At 42.9% G+C, this 18,958-nt stretch overlaps 1 protein-coding gene across 2 annotated transcripts in view; it reads left to right on the plus strand.

Annotated features, from left to right (window-relative positions):
- LOC142316036 (kelch-like ECH-associated protein 1A) overlaps positions 1-18,082 on the plus strand; it is a 42,184-nt gene extending 24,102 nt beyond the window's left edge. For both annotated transcript variants that reach the window (XM_075352593.1, XM_075352594.1), the window contains 3 exons: positions 1,356-1,561; positions 6,764-6,940; positions 15,483-18,082. In XM_075352593.1, coding sequence (XP_075208708.1) covers positions 1,356-1,561; positions 6,764-6,940; positions 15,483-15,649 — 550 coding nt within the window. In that variant the 3' untranslated portion in view covers positions 15,650-18,082. The remainder of the gene's footprint in view (positions 1-1,355; positions 1,562-6,763; positions 6,941-15,482) is intronic.
- Positions 18,083-18,958: the final 876 nt, after the last annotated feature.

Genomic DNA, 18,958 nt, shown 5'->3' on the forward strand with positions numbered 1-18,958 from the left:
CTCCATTTGAGGAGAGTGGGTGCCAAAAATCTGCACCCACTCTCCCCGGGTGACAGCTGCAGAGTGCGAGCAGCCAGCACAGCTCTCTGAACACAGTGCTGGCTGTCAGCTGCTCTGCTCATGTGACCGCACTGACCGGCGTCTGCTGTGAAGGAGGAGGGGGCCGCGGAGGATCAACGCTGCAACCGGACAGGTAAGGGGGGATACCGGGGGGAATAGGGGGTGACCTGGCAGGGCATGGGGGGCATTTTTCTGTCGCATGTCTCAAGGCACATGCGACAGAAATCATAGGAGTAGGTTGCGGCCGGTGCGCTACTGTGCGCGCGGCCATTTTGGATTTTCGGGAGGGGGGTCGGGGGTCGGGGCGGGCACTTTGGCGACACCGGGGGCTTTCCAGGACTTTGCCAGGAAGTGAGGTCAACAGGAAACCTCTTGACCTCACTTCCAGGTAAATGCCTGCGTTCTGGCGTGCCGACAAAGGCCGCGGACCGCAACAAAAAAGCAGCTCACTGCGGTGTAGCTGCGTTCTGACCCACATCATTGATTTCAATGGGGGAGAGAACGCAGCCACAACGCACAAAAGAAGTGACATGCTGCTTTTCTTTCCGCACCGATTTTTGGCATCCAAAACGCTGCGTTTAGAAACGCAACGTGTGCACTGATTTTTCGGCTTTCTCATACACTTTGCTGCGAAAGCTGAACGCATGCTATTTGCCACTGAAACGCTGCGGTTCTAAACGCAGCGTTTCCGCGGTAAAAAAACGCAACGTGTGCACACAGCCTTAAAAGCAATTTATCAGCAGGTTTTTGCTACCTCATCTAAGAGCGGCATGATATAGGCAAGGGGATTCTGAATCCAATGAGTTATTGGCTGGAGCAATTTTGACACAATCTGAATTTTTAGATTTAGTCATGTAGCTGAGCCCACCCACACCAGTCTCTATAGAGAATGTGCATTGACAGTGAGGTGTCAATCACATCAGGGAGTGTGTCAGACTGCCATGCAAGTGAGTTTCTAGTCCTGTAATGATAAGCGTCCTGTTACTTAAACAAACATAGCAAATAAACAACAGATCAGACTGTTACAAAACAGGCATGCCTGAACTTTCTGTATTAACCATTGCAGCATACTTGCTTCAGATTACTTAGCAAAATAGGGTCTGTCCAAGGTTTCAGCACTGAATAAATGAACAGTTGATGACAATGTGTATGGCAAGCCTAAAGCGAGCCATACAAATCATATACAAGTTACTCAAACCTGGAGAAATGTTGTCAGCTTCTCACTCTCTGTTCAAGTTTTTATAGTTTCATATCTACCGTGGCCTGTTTATAATCCTCACTATTCAATACTTTAGGTACGATCCTGAAATGAACAAGTGGACATTTGTAAATCCCATGCATGCTGCACGAATTGGGGCTGGAATAACATCCTGCCGTGGGCTTTTGTATGCAGTTGGTGGATTTGATGGGGAAAACCGTCTGAACACTGTAGAGTGTTATCACCCTGAAACTGATAGATGGTGTTTTGTCACACCAATGAAAACTATTAAAAGTGGTGCAGGTCAGTATATCTCAATGGATGTAGATTGTGCATTTCAGTAAAATATACTTAGCCATCATCTAGTGCACAGTTGATAGAAAAGGTCTTAGATCTTTCAGTTCAGCTCATGAAAAATAGGCACGCATAGAATATAAGAAATTTAAACTGCATTAATGCTATATAGAATATACTTAGAAAAATGAAGATTCTTCACACAAGAATTAGCCAATTCTTGTATACACATCAACTGTGGCAAGGTGACTTTTTTTTCTTATGGGACCCTATCCTTGTGTCATGCCTCTCCTGGGCTAAAAGCCTTTTCATATATTCAATGAGCGCATAGATCTTGGCGCTTCCCGAGTGCTTCTATAACCTTTTGTTTGTACTTCAGGAAAAGGAGTTAAGGAATCTCGAATATCACTATAGGGGTGACATGAGTCAGACATTTAACTGATGGACATGCTATTAATGTCTAAGATGGCAATAAGCACCTACAGAGCAAATTACTAAATACTTTTGATATGAGGCCAGCTCACCAATCATGTAGTCACCTGGGGCTCAAAAGCAACCTAAAACCTTGCATTTGGTAGGCATGAAAAAGAATGAAAAGTTCAAGCCACTTGATGCTTATTAAAATTCAGTGTTAATTAAGTTAAAATATAAAACAGTTTTGCATAGTCCAAACACTTATGCGCTTCCTAGATGTTCTTAAATTTGTGTTACCAATGAATATACAAACATATAATGGAGTTGTTAAGGTCTATAAAAGTTTTAGGGCCCAATTCTTAGGCTATGTGCGCACGTTGCGTACAGTTCACTGCAGAAATTTCTGCAGCGATCTGAAGAGCACATGTGCGCTTTAAATCGCTGCAGAAATGTCCGTAGTGAAGCCGATTCCATGCGCTCTGCCTGCAGCTCTTGCCATAGACAGAGCAGGAGCTGCCGGCAAAGCGCAGGAAAGAAGTGACATGTCACTTCTTTTTACGCAGCGCTTCGGGCAGTAGCCGAAGCGCTGCGCTCAAAAAGGCCACGTGCGCACGGCCCCTGCACAATCTCCATAGACTGTGCAGGGGACGCAGGACGCATGCAGTTACGCAGCGCTACAAAGCGCAGCGTAACTGCATGTATTTGCGCAACGTGCGCACATAGCCTCAAAGGAATCTATCACTAGAATTTTCGCTATGAAACTAAAAGATTCCCCTTCTGCAGCTTCGGGGCTGCATTCTAGAAAGGTTCATCTTCCTACTGGCCCCCCTTTCAGACCTAAATAAACACTTAAAATCTTACCTTTTGGTATGCTAATGAGCTTTGCTGGCCACAGGGGCAGGCTGTATTGCGTCCCTTATTCCTCCTCCTGCCACCGTTTGCCATCCCCCAGTATTGATTGACATAGATGAGGCCGCCGCCCTCATGTTACTCCGTGCTCCTGAAGCCTTGCGCATGCCCAGTGGCACTATCGCGGGACTGAGCACTGTTCAAATAGCGAGCGACGGTGATGTTATTGCGCAGGCGCGAGATTATGTGCGGGTACTTGGATAACGCTGGTGGTGACAATGTCATCACCAGCGTCATCCACGTAGCCGCCCATAATCTCGCGCCTGCGCAATAACATCACTGGCGCTCGCGATTTGAAGTATCCAGTGATAGTGTCACTGCGCATGCGCGAGATTATGGGCAGCTACTTGGATGACCCTAGTGATGACAATGTCATCACTAGCGTCATCCAAGTAGCCGCCCATAATCTCACGCATGCGCAGTGGCACTATCGCTGGACAGCACTGTTTTCAAATTGTGAGCGCCGGTGATGTTATTGCGCATGCGCGAGATTATGGGCGGCTACTTGGATGATGCTGGTGATGACATTGTCATCACCAGCATCATCCAAGTAGCCGCCCATAATCTCGCGCCTGCGCAATAAGATCATTGGTGCTCGCTATATGAACAGTGCTCAGTCCCGCGATAGTGCCACTGGGCATGCACGACACTTCAGGAGCACGGAGTAACATAAGGGTGGCGGCCTCATGTATGTCAATCAACATTGGGGGATGGCGAACAGCGGCATGGGGGGAATAACGGACGCAATACAGCCCGCCCCCATGGCCAGCAAAGCTCATTAGCATACCAAAAGGTAAGATTTTATAAAGTGTTTATTTAGGTCTGAAAGGGGGGCCAGTAGGAAGATGAACCTTTCTAGAATGCAGCCCCGGAGCTGCAGAAGGGGATTCTTTTAGTTTCATAATGAAAATTCTAGTGACAGGTTCCCTTTAAGACTAGTGTTGTTCACACCAATCTTGATGATGGGGTGTGCTGCAGTCAGAGGCGCCTTTTAGCGGATGAGCAATGTATGAAAGGTGGTGTGAGCCTCGTCACAAATCTTACACCACTCATGGCCTAGAGTAAGATTTCTGATGTAAGCGTACCTCACAGCTTGTCATAAATTAGGTAAGCTGTGGTATCACCCCGTCCTTGTACGACCCCAGCTCAGCCAAAAGTTGCAAAAATGTTGTGCAACTCCGCATGGGACCAAAATTTAGTGACATTTTTAAAGTTGTCCCTAGTGATATGTTTAGAGAGCTACAACTGTAGTACATTAAGAACGTTAATTACGGTTATATTTATCTTATGTTCATGTGAGACACAGGGCTTTTAACTGTGTTTGCGTATTCACAAAGAAATCCAAATAGTTCTTTCCACTATTTCACCCTAACTACAGTAGAATGTTTCCCTTTTTTCAGCACTTTATATGGTATAATAATGGTGCCATTCAAAGCTAAAATTCATTCTGCAAAACCAAACCACTCATATTTTTACTGTATGCTTATGAAAAAAAATATGATTTGAAGAAAAATGGGAGGAAAAAAGTAAAATAGTTTTTTTTTTTTTTTTTAAATTGGCCCACTCAGTAAGTGGTTAAAAAGAGCTTGTATATGAGTATGGCCAAATCTGGCAGAATTTTATGGATTCTGCAATAGATTTCACCCATTATATTGCAGAGTGTAATTTATTCTTAAAATCTGCTAAAACACAACTCAAATTATAAGTGGTAAAAAATTAGGCTGGAGCTACACAGCATCTTTGGCTGTCATATCTATCAAGTGACTAAAGTTCACAAGGCGTTACTAATACATCATGCATTGCAATACTAAAGGTACAGTGACTTTAAAATAGAAGTCGCAAGAAATCTGAAATGGAATCTGTCAGCAGGTTTTTTCTATGTAAGGCCTGTTTCACACGTCAGTGAAAAACACAGACATTCTTCACTGACGTGTAAAACACGCACATGTCCCTCCATGTTCCGTGATTCACGGCACATGTGGGTTGTCCATGTGCAATCCGTGATCCGTGATTGCATATGGACATTACTCACCTGCCTTCGCTCCTGCTGTCCATGGTGCTGAAGTCTCTGGCTCTGCAGCGTCCGCCCACCACTCTCTGCAGCTACTTCCTGGTCGGCTATTCCTGCTCTCATGAATATTCATGAGCCGGGCAGGAGCTGCCGAGAGCGGAGGCTGCAGAGCAAATCGCAGGCAAGGTAAGTTGAAAATATTTAATATTTAATTTGTCCGTGATTTTCTGATGCGTGTCTCACGGATCACACACGGATCACACCATAGTGGGGTCCGTGGGTCATCAGTGATGCCAGAAAAAAACTGACTTGTCTCCGTGCAGAATCACGGACACGGGTGTACGCTGCACGGAGACACGTTCAGTGAAAAATCACTGATGTGTGAGCAGACTCATTGATTATAATGGGTCTACATATGTCAGTGATTCTGGTACGTATAAAAAAAACACATACGTACCAGAATCACTGATGTGTGAAGGGGGCCTAAGCTGAAGCCAGCATGCTGTAGGGGTTAAAAAACAAAACTCAACTATGCCTCTCTTATCAGGCTGTGTGCTGTTGTTTACTTACACTAAAGGCTTTATTGCTTGGTGATTATTATTTCTAGGTCTAGCTGGCATGTAAACAGCAGTCCAACTCGCCCCCTACTGTGATTAACACCTCCGTGGCTATGTACAATCTCTATAGAGAGCCTGGTGCAGGTGGGGACAGCTCCCTGGGCTAAGCTACATGACTAAAGCTAAAAATGCACATTGTGTGAGAACGGCCACAGCCAGTAATCTGTGTGATATACCATTAGATCCAGAATGTCTTTGCTTACATTATGCTGCTCCCAGATAAGGTAGCAAAAACCTGCTGAAAGATTCCCTTTAAGGCCTAAGCCACACGGCGAGAAAATCGGTGCGAGTGGAGTGCGATAAAAAATCGCATTCCACTCGGCCCAATATTAGCCTGTGTATCAGCGCACATGAGCGATTATTTTCTCAGCCCTAATCAGACCAAGAAAACAATTGCACCATGCTGCCACTGTAATACGAGACTCTTTTGTCTCGCACCCATTCAAGTGAATGGGGCGAGAGAAAAATCGCACTGCACTCGTGGTACACCAGTGTACCGCGCATGCAGAGAGAGAATCGCAGTAGCCGGCTACGGAGGAGAGAGGGAGAGAAATCACTCCCTCCCCTCCTCCGTGCCAGACCACCCCTCCGCAGCGCTGGCCGCCCCTCCTCAGAGCCAGACCGCCAGCTGCAGCTGAGGTCCGCTCGCACAGTCGGACCGCAGTCGCAGGGATACTAGCATGACACTGGGCTCCTGCTGTGCTGCCAGCGTGAGCTGAGTCTCATGCGAGCATTGCACTAGTGCCCCGTGTGGCCCCGGCCTAAGACTTCTTGGAACTTGTATTTTACAGTCACAGTACCCAGATTTTTTATAGTGACTGAAGTTATGTCAATGCTAATTCATTCCATCTTAAAATTCATAGGTTGCCTTTTAGATTGACCGCAAAAATCCATGTACATACATCTAAGAATATCATTCACACTTATTGTACTGTTCATTTTTGCATCAGATATGCAACGTGGACTGAAGGAAGTATTATTTGTTTCCACTTTTTGGTATCCGTTCTCAGAGAACAAATCACAATATGAAAATGTGATATTGACTAACAGCTATTCTTGGGATTGGGTGCAGCTTTGTTAACAGAGCCCTTAGAAATAACCTAATAGTGCCCCATAATATGTTTGCTGCATATAAGTAATTATCAGTAAACGATAATTGAATCTGTTTTATCTGATAGTAAAGAATGTACGAGTTGTACTTATTATATACATCTTTTTGCTAACCCTTGGTTAAAATAGTAAAATGATTTCCTCTAACAGGAGTTGTGTGTCTGGACAATTATTTATATGCTATTGGAGGATATGATGGCAATATTCAGCTAAACACTGTAGAACGCTACAACATAGACCATGATTACTGGGAGACTGTGGCACCAATGAAGCACAAAAGGAGTGCGCATGGTCTGGCTCTGCACCAAGGAAAGATATATGCTCTTGGTAAGTTTTTCATTCACTGGCAGTGACAAACCTCTTATAGAAAACAGCCAATATACATTGTATTCTGCTGTCACATATATTGTAAGGGTGATTCCTCACGTAAATTCATCTGTAACTAAAATATAATTACGCCTACCATGATCAACAAAAAAAAAACAAATTTTATATTTTTGCTTTAATTCACATTTTAAATAAATGTCATTCTTATCACTAAATTCCATAATAAACATTTCCAATGGAAAATATGTGATGATCACATGCAATGTGGAATGCGATCTATAGCCAGAAGAATAGTCAAAAACTTGATATAACCACGACTCATTAATTCATTATGTGAAACTAAATAACTAAAAATAAAGTGCATTGCCATTTACTAGAAAGAGGATAAATGGTATGATATATTTGATGACATTATTGTCCAGATATATTATATACTGTGTGCACAATTAATAGGCAATTTGTGTTTTGATATATAATTTTATAATTGAACTACTAAAGAGCTGTCAGTCAATATCAAAGGTTAATAAACCTGAATACTTAATGTATAAGAGAGAATTTATCTTTCTTAGGAGGATATCTATGTGTGCATAATCATCGGGCACCTAATATTGTATAGAATTATTATAAAACTAAATGAAAATTGAACATGTTCCCATCAAAATTGTTTATGTTCATCTCTTTAAAGTGAGAAAAATAACTAAACAACTGAAATGTACAAAAATACATTTCACAAATGAATCAGTGTTAAATATAGCGCCCTTCTTTTCAATGCCAGTCATAAGTCTTTCACTCATGGAGTCTCACTCTCTTTATCTGTTGATGTTGAACTATTTATGCAGCACCAACCACAACCCAGCACATACTGATCAGACAGGTGACTGTTTGCTTTCACTATATAGTAAATCTCCTGTTTAAGAAGGGCCCACAAGTTCTCAATAGGGTTTAGGTCAGGAGAGTAGGGAGCCATTATTCCTTCATCTTTAAGGCCTTTACTAGCCAAGCAGTGGACACTTCGATGCATGTGATGAGCATTGTCCTGCATAACAATCTTGTTTTTCTTAAAAGATGAAAAACTTTTTCCTACACCACTGTTTGAGAAAAGTGTCTAAAAATTGAGAATAGGTCTAGAAGTTGATTTTGGGGGGTTGAAGGGGACAGCTGTGAGAACAGGGTTGCTGAAGGTCCAGAACTCCTGTTTGTTTACTTAGCTCCTGCACAACCTTCAAAAGTAGCTGCTTTTACTCAATTGAATTAGTATTATTTGGGCACATTTTGTGCAGAAGACTACTAGATCCATGACTGAGCAACAGTCCAGAAGAGGATTGTCCACAGCAAAATGAAATCATTGTTTAAGGTCCAAAGGAAAAAGATGAGCGTCAATAGCTCATGACTTAGTGCTACAGCAGTGGTGACATCATCAAAGAACTGACCCCGCTCTACATTAAAAGTTCTCTCTTCAACACTGAACTACTGTTTAAGGGATGAACAAAATCAGAAATCCAATGGCTTGTTGATTCACTGACATGATACTGTTTAGGTCAAACACTTGACACTGATGTATATGGAATAATATGCAATAGATTCTCCACTGTGTTTTGTACAACATAACAGCACATTTTTAGTGGTCACAGATAACACAGATCTTCCTATAAAGATTCTGAAAGAACAGCTTTGCATGAGAGGTTACTCCGTCCTTATTATTATTACTAGAAGGTGGCCCGATTCTACCGTATCGGGTAGTCTAGAATGTGTATGTAGGTTAGCAGATTGAATAATAAGGTAATGAATGGACTGGATGGGTTAGGTTTAATTTAGTATTCTTATAATTGTTTATTGGTTTTAAAATGGTGTGTGGCTGTGTGTTCAGTGTATACATGCGGAGGGGAGAGTGCGGGTAGGGCGGAGTGCGGGGAGGGCAGAGCCGAGCGGTGTAATGTGTGTGGGGGGCGGAGTGCGAGGGGGGGTGGAGCCGAGCGGGGCCATGGCGCTGAGGACGTCAGTGCTGGGGACTGCATGGCTGGGGTCAGGTGACTATTCATGTGTGTGTTTTCAGTGTATACATGCGGAGGGTGGAGTGCAAGCGGGGTGGAGCCGAGTGGGGTAATGTGTGCGGGGGGGTGGAGGCTAGTGGTGGGTATGTGTCGACTGGGTTGCCGGTGTGGGCTCCCGGGGGTGCAGCACTCACCGGGGAGTCGGGACTCCGTGTGGGTGCGGGGAAGAGTGTCAAGCGTCGTCCTGTCGGCCAGTAGTTTGGGCTGTTCAGTTAGCTGAGCCGTTGGTCGCAGTCTCTTTAGCGCGCGGTGTGGCGACGGTTGTCACTGTAATGACGTCATGTTGGAGCAAGACAGACAGACAGACAGACAGAAAAAGGCAGTTATATATATATATAGATAAGTCCAGCTGTACAGTCTGGCTCCAGATCTACCTTCTATTCAAGCTTGTCCCGTAGACTAAGCACACCAACTTCTGTTGCTGCGTTGAAGTTTGAAAGTCCCAAAGTGCCCCTTCTCAGCCCACTTAGGAAACTGTAACACCTGTAGGTCTTTCTGCTGTTCGTACTCCCTTACTCCTTGCCCCACACACACACACACACACACACAATCTTTCTTTTATTTATATAGTGGTGTTCTACCTCTGTATAGCTCAAAAGTACCAACCCTATCTAAAGTTCCAGAGAAAACTGTACCTTTTCCCTGCATGCTAACCTCTCCACTATAAGCTAGTCTCAACAATTAGGGTATGTGCCCACGATCAGGATCCACTGCGTCCTGGATACGGTGCGTCCTGGACTTGGCGGGTTCTGACCTGCGGGGCTGTGAGTCTCCTCCACAGGAGACTGCAGCTGCCCGTGCCCACGATCAGGGTTCGAGGCACTGCAGTCTCTTGCTTGTGTTCTCCCTACAGATAACATTTGCGACTTCACAGAAAAGAATTGACATGTTGCAGCTTGGAAAGCCGCACCTCAGGTCAGTTTTCGTTGAGAGCCGTACATGCACATTGGGCACGAGATTTCTAGAAATCCCATCCACAGTTCTTGTACTGTACAACACAGGGTTTTGGACACAGCAAAAACATGCTGCAACCAAAACACTGCAAACACTGGTCGTGGGCATGCATCCTAACTCTGTCTGCCCTTGCAGTCTGTTGCTGGGCAGACTTAAAGCATAGCCGTCATTTTAATTTTATTGCATAAATCAATAGTACACATGAAAATAAGCAACTTTGTAATATTTCTTATCAAAGAAATCTTCCTCTTTCTCTGCCAAAATTGATCAGTCATTATCAAATTTCTTAATTCTGAGGTAAAATTTGTATTCAGGGAAGACTTTCCCATTACTGAGATAGGAGATGGCAGGTGTTACTGATCAGATTCTATATAGATAAGAGGGAAGAGGGGGAGGAGCTCTGCCTCTAGCTCCTCCCTCTGCCTCTAGCTCCTGCCTTTAGTTCGTCCCTCTATCTCATTCCTCTTCCTATAGGCCCTCCCTCTGCATCTAGCTCCTCCCTTGTCCCATCGTTATATGATATAGATAGACCCACACACACACACCCCTTTCCTATGTCGGTCTGAGCACAGATTTGGGTCTCCTGCCTCCTGATTCAATGTGTACACATTGCAGGTTTTTAACACATGGTTTATCTCGTGGTGTGGATTTTAAAACCCTCATCCTAGTCCTAATCATAGTATTAACCTTTATCCTTGTCTTAACCCTTGTACTATAGGTAGGTTCACACGACCGTATTAAAAAAAAAAAAAATTGGTCCGAATATTATCCAGAAAAGTGGGACAATTTTTTTCTCACTTGTCATCTGTGTGCACTCTGATTTTTTACTCAGCAGCTTTAAACATGAGCATTTGAAGTTTCCTAAGTTATACAACTGCAATGTATCCATAACAATCGGATCCTTCACTGTGGCATCTAATTTTTTTCCTGCACCCTTAAACTTGAATGAGTCTCATCCACTATATAATAGAAACTCAAGTATGCTACAATTTATTTCACACAGATTTGATCATTGAAAAAAATTAGTCATCTGCACCGCCTCATTGAATAACATTGGTCCGAGTGCTGTCCATTCTTTTCACAGATGGCACCCAGATCAAAAATATGGTCATCTGCAACAGCCCTTAGGGTGGCCAATTGCAATCAGCCAAAACATCACATCTTAGACCAATGTTATACTATTGGTCCATGTGCATATCCAATTTTTTCCTCAGACTGAGTGGTCCAATGGAAAATAATAGCAGCATGCATTATTTACCTTGGTAAATTGGATCTTGGCAATGCAAAGTCAATGGCTCTGTGAAAAAAATCAGACTGCACTTGGAAGACATCTGAGTGCGGTCCAATTTCCATGGAAAAACAGATCCCACTTTATCCATACTCTGATCAGAGTCAGCTCAGAATAATTGGACCATTTTTCTCAGATAAAGAAAATACAGGCTAGGGTCACACGACAATCACAAAGTTTAATCCTAACCCTTAGGGGCACTTTGAACGCTGCGATATCACAGGCTGCGATGCCGAGCGCGATAGTCCCCGCCCCCATCGCAGCAGCGATATCCTTGTGATAGCTGCCGTAGCGAACATTATCGCTACGGCAGCTGCACATGGACTCACCTGTCCTGCGACCGTCACTCTGGCCGGCGACCCGCCTCCTTGTTAAGGGGGCGGGTCGTGCGGCGTCACTGCGACGTCACACGGCAGGCGGCCAATAGGAGAGGAGGGGCGGAGATGAGCAGGATGTAAACATCCCGCCCACCTCCTTCCTTCCGCATATCCTACGGAAGCCGCAGTGACGCCGGTAGGAGATGTTCCTCGCTCCTGCAGCTTCACACACAGCGATGTGTGCTGCCACAGGAGCGAGGAACAACATCGGACTGTCGCGTCAGCGTAATTATGGATTACGCCAACGCTGCACCGATGATACGATTACGACGCTTTTGCGCTCGTTAATCGTATCATCGAGCCTTTACACACTACGATGTCGCATGCGATGCCGGAAGTGCGTCATTTTCAATTTGACCCCACCGACATCGCACCTGCGATGTCGTAGTGTGCAAAGCCCGCCTTAGTCTTAACCCTCATCCTGGTCATAATCTTACCCTAATCTTAGCCCTAACCCTACTTAGTGTTTGAAAAATTATGTAAAGCAGTGAGAGAACAGAAAGTGAGCAGGGGAGCAATGGGAGGACGTACTGTAGCTGTGGATGGAGAGCTGGGGAGCTGGGAAGCTGAGGAGCTGTGGCTGGAGTGGCAGGGAGCTGAACAGTAAAGCATTCTGTAAGTGTTTTGTTTCCTTAACCGCTGCTGTCAGTGCAAAGAGGAGCAGTTGTGATGAGTTTGTCATCAAGTTGCTGCATTCTGCATAGAAAGAACCTGAAGTGAAAAAGCTGTCGGTGTAATGTCATCTCTGTTGTTCCCTTTGTAGAGAGCAGCAACCGGTTAACAAACTCATCACAACCGCTGCTCTCTGCTCTTGCAGTAGTGATTGAGAAAACAAGCAGTTACTGACTTCTCTGATTCAGCTCCCTTGGGGAAAGGGTGGGGGAAGTCCTGTAGACAGCAGGATATGTGTGAAAGCAGAGATCAGCAATCAGAGTAAGAAGTGGGCGAAGACTGACCTGTGCCAAGAGAGGATGAGATGAATCAGTAAAGCCATCATTAAAGGGGTTGTGCCACCAAAAAAATGTAGATAATGCTGCTGACATCTATTAAAGGATTGCTTTTGTAAATTAAACCTATTAACAATGATGCCTCATTCAAAAGATAAATACTTTTGATGTTTATTATGGCGCCCTCTAGTGATGGCATTACTGGTATCTTATATGTCTGTTCATCTAACCCCATCTACTAGAGGCCAACCATGTGCAGTTCCCTTTCACTTTCAAATGGCAACACCAGCTATACGGGAGAATCAGTGTGTGCTTGCGCCCTGCAATTTCTGACTTTATTCTTTATTGTTCCACCTCCTACAGGCATAGGCTTCATGTTTTTTCTGTGCAGGTGCCGTACATCACTGCTGCTGGGAGTGGAAGTAGCGGTGATCACTGGCACCTGCGTAGAAGGAATGTGACGCCTATGCCCATAGGAGGGTGGGACAATAAAGTGTAAGCTCGGGAATTGCAAAGCGCGGGATTTCAGGACATCAGCAGAGATCACTGGGCACAGTGACACTGCTGGGCAGAAATATGTAGGCTAATGAAGTGCTGAGGCAGCGCTATATTCCATGTACGTCCGCCCTATAGCCCGGAAGACATTTTTCAGCATTCTATTATCTGTTTGCCCATATTACTAGGTTTGGTAGCTCAAATGTTGTGACAGATTCTCTTTAGGTCTCTGTGTTAATTCAAACAAAACCCTTTGCCCACCCCATCCACAATAAATATCTCGACCCTGACAAGGATACATAAACATCTATATAGGCAAGTTTTTTTTTGTTTTATTCTATTTACATACTTACATACATACATACATACATACATACTTCTAGTACATACAGTATATATTAGTTAACTATGTAATGACATTGTATAATACAGTTAGTTACAGGTATGGGGAGGGACATTACAAGTGTATGCTTGTCAGTTGTGGGGTTTTTTTTCACTGTCTTATTTAATTGTTTTCTTTCCCTTTGCTCTATTTCATCATCTTCCCCTCCAATAACATTTTTTTCTTTACTATTTTCCCATTTCCTTATTTCTTTACCTTATTTTTGAAATTTTTAAAACCTAATAAAAATATCTGAACACGAAGTTGATTTTGATTTCTTCTTTAACTCGAAAAGGTCCAACTATCTCATCTGTAATAATACCAGCCCATAGCAGTACCTCACCTCTGCTTTGCTGGCATCAGGGTTGAAGTGGAGGTCTGTGCTCATCCATCACAGGCCCATCCATCTGGTTCATCAAAAGTCCCTTTAATCTCATTAGTCCATAAAACCTTTGAAAAACCTGTCATCAGATATATCTTGGCCCAGCTTTGACATTTCTACTTCCGAGTCTTGCTCAGTGGTGGTTGGGCTTCAGTCTTCCTTTCCTTGGCCATGTCTCTGAGCACCTTTTACTTCTGGCCCTCCAGGGAGGTTGCAGTTCTGGAAAATGACAGCACTGGATAATGGGTTCCTGGTCGCTTCAAAATTGATTCTTCTGAAGGCTTTGGCAGTTAATGTGCATCTTTTTTTTCTCAACCCATTTTTTGTGACCGCTTTGGCTATTTGCAACAAAAGTTTTGATGGTTAAGTACCCCTCTGTAAGACTTTTAACAATTTTTGAAGTTTCAGAGTCAATTAAACCTTTTTTCTGGCCCATTTTTCCTGAGGAAAGCAAACTGCCTATTAATCTTCACACCTTGATAAATGGTGTTGCATCCGTTTAAACATGGACGTGTGAGGGAGCCTTTATGCAGCTTGGAATTGGAAAATCTGCATAAAATTGAAGATATTGTCAAAATACTCACTTTAATCATTGTGCACACAGTGAATAATTGAGTCCATCCGTAGCTACTCACAATGGCCAGATAAAGAACATTATCATATTGTGTTGGTATGCCTATCCATGGACACAGTTGGCCCCTCCATAGACTTTGCATATGAAAAATGATTATAAAATCCTAGGCATCGTAGAGGTACCTTCAAACTGGCGGGCACCCCAATGCTTGTTTTGTCCTTCTTTCTAATTTTGTGTAACATCATCTCATTTTTTTGGCTATGGATTGTATTTCAGAATTGTACGTCAATTTTGTTGCATGATTTGTTGAGTATATTTTACATTCACCTATCCAGCAATCAAAAGTAGTAATATTTCAGATTACGTACATTGAATTAAAATATTTTTAGCTAATAGTCTGTTAGATCTTACCTTGGTATTGTTTTAGTATCAATGTCTAAGGATTGGGCTACTATACTAATGCTAACTACAAAAAAATCAAGCTATTGAACAGCAAATCTCAAGAAATCTAATACTGCTGGCTTATATGAAATTTGAGTATTGTTATGTGACCACATTGATTTCTCAATTTTATAATGCAATGAAGCATCATCAAAGTGCGATCTCCTCTATGGAGTTCAAGTATCTATTGCAAAAGATTAATTAGCAAATTTCATAGTTTCCGAATGTTTGAGATGGAGAGTAGTCATAGGTCCATTGATGTCTACCTATAGCCTAACGTTGATCCAGAAGATGGTTAAAATCCCATGGAGCAGACATTAAAATGCACATTATGGGAAAAATGTCATTCCCAACTCCACATACAGCAATCAGACTAGTTCCCTGGATCAGCGCCCAATCACAGAATCTAGTGCCCATAACCAGTAATATATTTTACAAAAAGAAAGGCATCCAGGCTGAACTATACTATATGGAGTTGTCGCACAAAGTATGCAGTATTAAATGAAGTACATATCAGTGCCAAACCAACACAAAATAGCTGCTCTTACAATAATCTTAGCAGTAAAATTATTATTATTATTATAGTACTTGATGTAATCTAAAGGGTTAAGAAAAAGGTTGTAATATATATGTATACACTTCTTTTCACAGGTGGTTTTAATGCAGAAGGCTTTCTTTCTTCAGTAGAATGTTATTGCCCAAAAAGCAACACATGGACAGAAGTGGCAGAAATGCCTGTAGGGTGCAGCGGTATGGGTGTAGCAGTAACCATGGAACCATGCCCAAATATTGTCAAAGACAATGAAGAAAATTCATGAAAAGCAAAGTTTGGAATGTAATTATTTCATATTATCTTTTTCTGTTTGGATACATTGCTGCTTTCAGAAAGACATTGCCTGCTGCTGGATACTGGCCCATATTTAGTTTTCACTTTGTCTCATGTGACTTTAGTCAGGCACCTATCAAACCTCTGACATGTCTTCTGATAGATTTTCTGTGAATCCATACACCACTTTTTCCATTCTCTGATAAGAGAGAAGCAGAGACTAATAGAAACCAAGGAGCACAATTCTCAGCAGAGGTGTTAGCACACAGAACTACACTACTCAAACCCCTTTTTCATGCCATTATGATAGCTCATAAAGTATACTGTATACTAAATGATATTTAGTCTAACTTTTAGCTGTCATTAAAACTCCCACAGTGCATTGTTCATTGAAGACATTAAAAAGACTCGTTTGGAATAGAAAAAAAAGAAAAGAAAATGTAATTTTGCATACATTCTTAAATATCTATTTGCAAATCACATTAGTTTTTGTCTACAGTATCTGAAAATGGAAGATTTCTGATTACACTGATAGATAGCTATCCTAGAATGTTAATAGAGCAGGTGCCTGTGTTCATGTGCAGTACATAGATACGCTACTGTGGCCTGGAGATATCCTATACCATATACAGTCAATCTGCTGCTCAATACTCATAAAAACAGGGTTAACAGCAGTGTGAGCAGCCTCTTCTTATGTCACTAGTTCTGGTATCTCTAGTACTAGATCATAAAGAAAAGGTGGACTGCAATGTGAGCAGGCTCTTCTTACCTCAGCACTCCTGGTATCACCAGTATTGGATCAGATAGACATTGTGAACAGCTGTGTGAGCAGCCTCTTCTTGCCTCAGCACTCCTGGTATCTCCAGTGTTAGATCAGAAAGACAGGGTGGACAGCAGTGTGAGCAGCCTCTTTTTACCTCAGCACAATTGATATCTCAAGTATTTGATCAGAAAGACAGGGTGGACTGCAATGTGAGCAGCCTCTGCTTACTTTAGCATAATTGGAATCTCAAGTATTTGATCAGAAAGAGAGGACCTCAGTGTGGATGGCCTCTTTTTACAATATCAGCAGTGTGAGCAGTCATTGATCATCAGCCACTCATCAACTGTAACCTATACTATTTTATCAGAGCAAATGCCTGCCCTGGTGGAATATTGACGAGTAGCAGCTGCTGATTGGTGGCAGCTAGCATGTGGCACAACAGTCTCATGTCACTGCTGTGAACAGCTGGAATGGCGTGCCACTGTAAGGAGTGAGTGTACTTTGTCTTAACATATTTTGATTCCTGAATTGATTAAACTAGGGTTGTTCAGTGGGGGAGAAACCTTTTAAGGAGTTGTCTGATTTGATTAACCAAATTCATCTTTCCTTAAAAGGGTTTTTTCATAAACAAATTTAATTTTATAGTTGATTTAGATCAATAGATCTTGGAATAATAATACGTTCCACAATTGGATATATCATATATAATAATCTTATGTATGTGCCCATGCTATGTACTGTGTAATGGATGTGTCTGACCGTACAGGGACATGGTCTGATCATACCACATCTGTAGGTCAGGGAAGGACCCAAAAGAGTAAACAGACAGGACAGCATGCGATCATAACCGATACTTTTTGTGAGGTAAAGCATTTCCCTCCCTGTTTTTAAAAAGTGTTTTACCCCAAAGAAAGAATAATTTGCGATCCTGTGCTGTGTTATCTGTATACTTTTTTCACTTCTTCCCAGGCCCAGAATATGTGGTATGATCACACCAGGTCCCTATACGGTCAGACACATCCATTACACAGTACATAGCAGGGACACATATATAAGACTATCTCAGCCCAGAAGATGTGGTATGATCAGACTATGTCCCTGTATGGTCAGACATTACCATTACACAGCACATAGCAGGGGCAGATAAATAAGATTATCTCAGCACAGGAGATGTGGTATGATCAGACCATGTACCTGTACAGTCAGACACGGCCTTTACACAGTACATAGCAGGGACACATATATAAGATTATCTCAGCACAGGAGATGTGGTATGATCAGACCATGTACCTGTACAGTCAGACACAGCCATTACACAGTACATAGCAGGGGCACATATATAAAATTATCTCAGCAGAGGAACATTATTTTTAAAACATATCTAATTGTGGAAATTATTATTATCCCAAGAGCTATTGATTAAAATGAACTTTATTCTTGGGACAACCCCTTTAATATTTTCCTCTTTGTTTCCAATTTTGGATGTGGCTCAAAAACCTTAATCAAAAACTGAATTTGTGAATTGGCCACAAAAGGAAAAAGGTCACTAGAGCACAGTTGCGTAAGATATGTGGCTTATTCTAAGTTGGTACTCAGAAGTGAAGTTTAAAGGGAACCTGGCATCAGAAAATTAAATGTTAGAGGGAACCTGTCAGGTCCCTTATGTGTTCTAACCTAGAAGAAGGGTGATGTGTGGCCTAGTAACCCCTTCCTAGCCATCCCTATGTTGTAATAGTGTGTAATATGAATGTATAAAAATATGTTTTATTACTTACGTGTTCCCTTTGTAAATAAGCAGAGGCTCTAGTCCCCTGGGCATCGCATCTCCCTGTGGGCTTTTGCATGGTTTCCATGGTATCACGCCCCTGTGGACGTGATACCATGGATTTACATGAGTGACATAACTATCGCTCCTTGAGATCCCGCACGTGTGCGCTTACCATTCCCGCAGCCTTCTTAGGCTACTTTCACACTTGCTCTTTTGGCAGCCGTCGTAATCCGCCGCTTTGGGAAACAGCGCAATCCGTTAACGGATGTGCGCTGTTTCCCATAGACTTGTATTGACGATGCATTGCGACGGATGGCCTTGCATTGCATTCGCCGGGCAGAAAGAACGCAGCATGTAGCGTTTTTCTGCGCTTCCCAGAGCGTCAAAAAAACGCAATGTGCAGGATTCTGTCGGCTTTCGTCGTTTTTTTATAATGGAAGTCTATGGTGGCAGAATCCGTCGGAATCTGTCATTTGACGGATTCCTGTGACGGATCCGTCTTTACACAACTGAGCATGCTCAGTTGAGTAAATCGCTGAAAAAAAAAAGCTACAACGGATTGCGTTGTTTTGCAGGATCCGTCGCATCAGTTGTGCCATTATATACAACGCATCCGTTACATCCGTCACACAACGCAATGCGACGGATGCCGCACAACGCAAGTGTAAAAGTAGCCTTATCCGGGTGCTTGCTTCTCAGCTTCAGACGCACACTGCGCATGCTCAGAAGACTCCTGCGGTTCCGACCGTGCGTAGAATGCGTCTGAAGCC

Source organism: Anomaloglossus baeobatrachus, chromosome 1 (assembly GCF_048569485.1).
Source record: "Anomaloglossus baeobatrachus isolate aAnoBae1 chromosome 1, aAnoBae1.hap1, whole genome shotgun sequence".
In the NCBI taxonomy this organism is placed as follows: Eukaryota; Metazoa; Chordata; class Amphibia; order Anura; family Aromobatidae; genus Anomaloglossus; species Anomaloglossus baeobatrachus.